The following is a 6,511-nucleotide window of genomic DNA, read 5'->3' on the forward strand; positions in this document are numbered from 1 at the left end:
TTTTAACTTGTTAATTATATTTTTTAAGGAAATTAAGATTATTTCGTATTGTGTAATGCTAATTTGGTTTTAGCCAAAAACAGACAAAGCATCCTCTTTCTATTTTTGGCTAATAATCAAATTAAGACACCACCTAATCTTACACCACCCTAAACTAATCACATTTCATTAACCAAAAATTCCCCAACAGAAACCGTTAAGATATCTGCCTCTCTGTCCCTCTTATCTCTCCCCATCCCTCATTCCCCCTTTCCTCCTCACTTCCATTGAGAAAATAAGGGAAGCCCCCTCCCCACCCCCAGAAAAAAAAGCCTCATCAAGAAAAAAAACAGCCTCCACCACCCCCGCCGGAAACGCATCCCATTCCAACAGCACCAACAACGCATCAACCCCCCGAAAAAGAAAAGAAATTTATCATGAGTAGTAGTGGCCATAGCCATAACCACACTCATCACATTTCGACGACAACCACAACACCGTCAACAAAAGGCAACGGCAACACGCAGGCTTGCGCTGCGTGCAAATACCAGCGCAGAAAGTGCGCCCCCGACTGCATTCTAGCCCCTTACTTCCCCCACGACCGCCAGCGCCAGTTCCTTAACGCTCACAAGCTCTTTGGCGTCAGCAACATCACGAAAATCATCAAACACCTTGACCAGCCCGACAAGGATGAGGCCATGCGCACCATCATCTTCCAGTCTGACGTTCGCGCCAATGATCCTGTTGGTGGTTGTTACAGAATCATTCGCGAGATGCAGCGCTTGATCGAGTACAACAAGGCTGAGCTCGACATTGTTCTTCACCAGCTAGCCATATGCACAGCTCAGGCACAACAAGTTCATCAACAACAACATCAAAACCCGATTCAAATGCCGGAAATCGGAGATCAAAACACGTGCGATCTGTTGATTAACGGGGATCCTTTGAGCTTGTGCGGCAACCCAATGGGGCATTTCCATTACATTCAACAACCTCAGCCTCCTCACCATGCAGTTACACTGCAGCAAGAACAACCGCACGAACAACAACTGTCTTATGTGTTTGTTCAAAACAACGCTAACAGCAACAATAACAGTGACAATAATAATGGGGGCCCACATGTACATCCACATCATCAACATTTGCACGAAGATGTGAGCATGTGGGCAATGCAGGATTCAATGTCTTCCTTGGATATCAAGCAATGTGGTGGTGGGATGAATGGGATTGCCAATGGATGTGAGGATTTGAAACCGTTCCTTGATCAGATGGGTTGTGGTGATGATCATGAGAGAAATAATGGGGAGGTTGTCGATATTAACGGTGATCATCAACACAGGTTTGTAGTGACAAAGACAGAATTACTTATGTCTTCCTAATGTTTTTTTTTTCTTCATCTTTTTATTTTTTATTTTTAAATCGAGGGTGATAGTTGGGTTAGATTTGAGGGTAAATTTTTTTACCACTTGAGCTAGAAGCCCCTGCGTGATTTTCAATCGAATGTAGCTATTCTTCTTTGCGATTTAAGAAATGAGTCAATAAAATGACCCCTTTTCCCTTTTTTTTTAATTAAAAAAAAACAAAAAACAAAAAATTCAAGATCCAAAGATAATTAAACTAGTGGGACAGATATATTTATTTAGCATTACTCTTGCGTTTGAACGAAAAGTTTGGACAACTAAGCACTCGAGATCCTTCAATCAATGCTTGAACGCCCTCTGCCCTTGAGAACCGTTCGAAGCCCTTCGAGTGGTTAAAATTCTAAGAGTTGAGAAAAGAATGGGAAAGTCTCATACAAAATTCATCCTCCTCCTTGTCACTTGCTAATCTTAATTAATTAATTAAGTTGTAACTTGAAATTGCAGTGAGGAAGCATTGTTAAGGGTAGATAGAGCGAGTTGAACAGAAGAAGGTGAGTTAGCAAGCTAACAATGTGCACATGGTCTAAATAGATGATCTTTCTAGCGTTATTCTTTAAATAGACATGAGAATTCTCAATTTCCCCTAAAAGATTTTTTTGTTTTGTAGAATAAGACCATGTCCGATGCTTAAAGGTCGAATCCAAATTTTAGGACCTTGTCTGACCGTCGCAAATACTTGTATGACCGTCAAATATACTTTCTAAACTAAATCGGTTTTTTGGTGCGATACTTTTCTTACGACCAAAACATTGTGTCGAAAAATGTTTTTCCAACAATAAAATGTTATTTATAAGAGCGCATATTGTTTTTCCAACAATAATATTATATTTGCGATGATCCAACTTCATCAACAAAATTAAAAGGATACAAATACAATATTTTTGTTTTTAGAGTTAATAATATTTTCAATGTCAATTTTTATTGAAAGAATTGTTTTATACTAATCAAATCATATATTCAACTACATATACAAAAAAAAATAAAAAATCAATGTAAAAAATTTAAAAGTATTTGTTACAATCCTATGATATGTCTATCTTATAACGCTAGTTTTATATCAAGCAGAATATAATCATCAATTGGTAAGAAACCCAAACAATGAAACTCAGAAAATAAACATAAGTTGTAATGAAGAGCCTTGCATAATTTTAGCTTAAGGTGTGAGCATAGTAACCACCAATCTATACCATAAATAATGCAGTAGTCGAAGTGAAAATTAAACACACCTCCAATACATTCTTCAATTTTTCTTGTACCACCCTAAGATTAGAGGATGCTCATAAATCCAAAGAATCTAAAAAAATGTAAGGAAAGTAAAACTATATGCACAATTTAACAATTCTAATGTTTCAGAGTTTGCTGAAATCCAAAACCAGCTACAAAGCTAGCACAATACATACTTTAAGTATTCTAATACTATAGCCCACACACTACATTACATATTCTAGGGTAAATTACATAAAACTACCTCAACTATTGGGCCAACCATAGTTTCATACCTCATCTTTAAAACATTTCAATGTCATACCTAATCTTACAAATTTGTTGCAATGTCATACCTTCGTTAGTTTGTCTATCAATTATTCCGTTAAATGCTGAAATGGCTTGAGGTGGGGTTCACTCCCTTGACCAACTGGATTAAAAAATTAATTAAATATTAAAAAAAAATTATTTGTTTAAAAAGGTGGGATCCATCCTGTATCATCCCACATCGCCCAGGAAAATGGATCCTATAAACCTTATATATATATATATTCCTATCTCTACCTAGCACGAGGCCTTTTGGGAGCTCAATGACTTTGGGTTTTGTAAGAACTCCGAAGTTAAGCGAGTTCGCGCGAGAGTAATGGATGACCCATTGGGAAGTTCCTGTGTGAGTTCCTAGAAACAAAACCGGGAGGGCATGGTCGGGGCCCAAAGCGGACAATATCATGCTACGGTGGAGTCAAGGCCGGGATGTGGTGGGGGCTCGGGCCAGGATGTGACAATTTGGTATCAGAGCTAACCTTGGCTGTGGTGTGCCGACGAGGACGTTAGACCCCTAAGGGGGGTGGATTGTAAGATCCCACATCGCCCAGGGGAGTGATCCTTATATGTATATTCCCATCCCTACCTAGCACAAGGCCTTTTGGGAGCTCACTGGCTTCGGGTTCCATGGGAACTCCGAAGTTAAGCGAGTAGCGCGCGAGAGTAATCCCAGGATGGGTGACCCATTGGGAAGTTCCCGTGTGAGTTCCTAGAAACAAAACCGTGAAGGCGTGTTCGGGGCCCAAAGCGGACAATATCATGCCAATTGGGTATCAATTGGGTATGGTGGGGACCTGGGTCGGGATGTGACAATTGGGTATCAGAGCCAATCTCTGGCCAGATGTGCGCCAACGAGGACGTCGGGCCCGTAAGAGTGGTGGATTGTAACATCCCACATCGCCCAGGGAAATGGATCCTGTAAACCTTATATGTATATTCCCATCTCTACCTAGCACGAGGCCTTTTAGGAGCTCACTGGCTTTGGGTTTCGTAGGAATTCCGAAGTTAAGCGAGTTTGCATGAGAGTAATCCCAGGATGGGTGACCCATTGGGAAGTTCCCGTGTGAGTTCCTAGAAACAAAACCGTGAGGGTGTGGTCGGGGCCTAAAGCAGACAATATTGTGTTACGGTGGAGTCGAGCCCGGGACGTGATGGGGGCTTGGGCCAAGATGTGACACATCCCCTACAAACCCATCACCCCATCTTTTATCCCCATCAAAAATTTTCCATGTTCCCCGTCTTACCCCAACCCTGTACCAAAACCACCCCAAACCCAGATCCCACCCTCCCCAATATCCCCCCCAACCCTCCCCGGCCACTCATCCCATTCCCTCACTCATCTCTTTTCTCCCCAGAAACAAACAAATTTTGAAACAAAAAAAACCCATAATTTTTTGATTTCTTGACAAACCTAGCCAAATTTCTTAGCATACTTGCCATCGAAGCCTGCGAGCTGGGCATGCCGCCCTGGCAAATGTCCTAGAGCGATGAAGCCCCACCTCTAGACCCAATTGCCTTCGCATTCTCCTTCGAAAAGCTCAGAGGAGAGAGATGAGATAGAGAGAGTGGGAAATGTTTGAGTAAATGATGACGAGTAGGGAAGGTGGTTACTAAGGAGAAGACAAAGGGGATCGGGTCAAGTTCAAGCCCGTGAGAGGTGGAGATCTGGTGGAATGGAGGGACGGAGATGAACGGAGGGAGCGGGAGGAGAGGAAATGAGGGAAGGGGAGTCGAAGAGGTGGAGGAGGTGAGGTTAGGGGTGACTGGAGATGGGTGAGTTCGATGTCTGGGTGAACTGGGAATAAGGGGTGGGGTGATGGGTTTGTAGGGGATGGGTCCCACCCTTTTTTAATAAAAATATTTAAATGATTTTATTTTTGTTTTTTTTAATATTTAAATAATTTTTTAATCCAGTTGGCCTAGGGAGTGGTCCTCGCTTCAAGCCACGTCAGCATTTAACAAAGAATTGACAGACAAATTGACGGAGATATGACATTACAACAAATTCATAAGATAAAGTATGACATTGAAATGTTTTAAACAAACGTTAACTTGTTTTTTTTTTTTTTTGTTTTTTTTTGTTGAGGTTGAAAACAATCCAAATGCATTCCAAATAGAAAAATTGTGTACTTTTGACAACCAATAAGCTTTTGATCCTTTGATTACTAATTCTTATGGTCCTAGTAGTGTATTATCTGAGTTTATTTGCCTAAATTCCAAAGGGTGTGAAACGCTCCCACATACGATTCCATGATTGCCAAAAGTAGTCCAAATGCACTCCAACTAGAAAAATAGTTTACTTTTGATACTCAATAAGCTTTTGTACTTTTGAGTATTCATTCTTATGGTCCTAGTAGCACATCATATTTGTTTGACTGCTTAAGTTCTAATGGTTGTCAAACGCATGCTCCAATGTTTTTCTTTATACTGAAAACTGTCCAAATGCACTCCAAATAGAAAAACTGTGTACTTTGACATGCAATATACTTTTGATCTTTTGAGTACTCATTCTTATGGTCTTAGTGGTGCATTATATGTGTTTATTTGCTTAAGTTCCAATATGTGTTAAACGAACATTTGTTTGTTTTTTTTTATTAATGCCAAAAACAGTCCAAATGCAATGCAAATAAAAAAAAAACTGTGTACTTTTGGCACCCAATAAGCTTGTGATCTTTTACGTACTAATTCTTATGGTCTTAGCAATGTATTATATAGGTTTATTTGCCTAAGTTCCAAAGGTGTGAAACGCTTGCTCATATCATACCGTGAATGCCAAAAACTGTCCAAATGTACTCCATATAGAAAAAATGTGTACTTTTGACACCTAATTAGGTTTTGAGCTTTTGAGTACTCATTCTTATGGTCCTGGTAGCGCATTATATGCCTTAATTGCTTATATTCTAAGGGTTGTCAATCTCATGCTCCTATGTTTTTATTTATGCCGAATACAATCCAAATGCGTTATTAAGGTGAGGGTTAGTTTTTAGGGGCCGGATTAGGTTAGAATTCTTGGGGATTATTTTAATTTTGTAAGTAATAGTTATATGATTTTATTTTGTAATTGCAATTGTAGTTTTATATTTGTTTAGTTGTAGAATTTAATTTTTAAATTAATAATTTCAGTTTTAATTACGTTTGTAAAAAGTGTGTCATTAGTCATTTTGGGATAAATTTGTAAAATTTAGTTACACTTTTTTAGATGAAAGGCCAAGTGTAGTTGAAATTAGTTATTTTAAGAGAATTTGTTAATTTCAGTCTTAGGATAATTTTTTGGATATTGTGATTTATTTTGTAGTTTAAGTATTAATTTTATTCAATTTTAAATTGTGTAGATGTCTCGGCTTATATTAGTGGCAGGGCTATGAGCAGTGGATCCCCCGTTGATAGGAGCATATTTACGTGACTTAGCTAGCTTATTCTTGTGCATTTGTGCTATTATTTCCTAGTTAATGTCGTATTACAACTCTTTTTCGTGTGTTTGTAGGTCCAAAGGGTTAAAGTACCAAGAAAGTGCATTTTGGTGCATTTTGGAGCAATTTTGGACACTCTGTGGATAGCTTGCATATGGGCCAACATGGATGGAT

General features: G+C 39.1%; 1 protein-coding gene across 1 annotated transcript; it reads left to right on the forward strand.

Annotated features, from left to right (window-relative positions):
- Nucleotides 1-253: 253 nt before the first annotated feature.
- On the forward strand, nt 254-1,907 carry LOC103960036 (LOB domain-containing protein 22-like). Its single transcript, XM_018650569.2, has one exon. It carries the CDS (start codon nt 417-419, stop codon nt 1,356-1,358), a length of 942 nt encoding a protein of 313 aa, XP_018506085.2. The 5' UTR covers nt 254-416; the 3' UTR covers nt 1,359-1,907.
- The last annotated feature ends 4,604 nt before the right edge of the window (nt 1,908-6,511 follow it).

Source organism: the organism of the source record quoted next, unplaced genomic scaffold (assembly GCF_019419815.1).
Source record: "Pyrus x bretschneideri cultivar Hongxiangsu unplaced genomic scaffold, Pyrus_bretschneideri_v1 Contig92, whole genome shotgun sequence".
In the NCBI taxonomy this organism is placed as follows: Eukaryota; Viridiplantae; Streptophyta; class Magnoliopsida; order Rosales; family Rosaceae; genus Pyrus; species Pyrus x bretschneideri.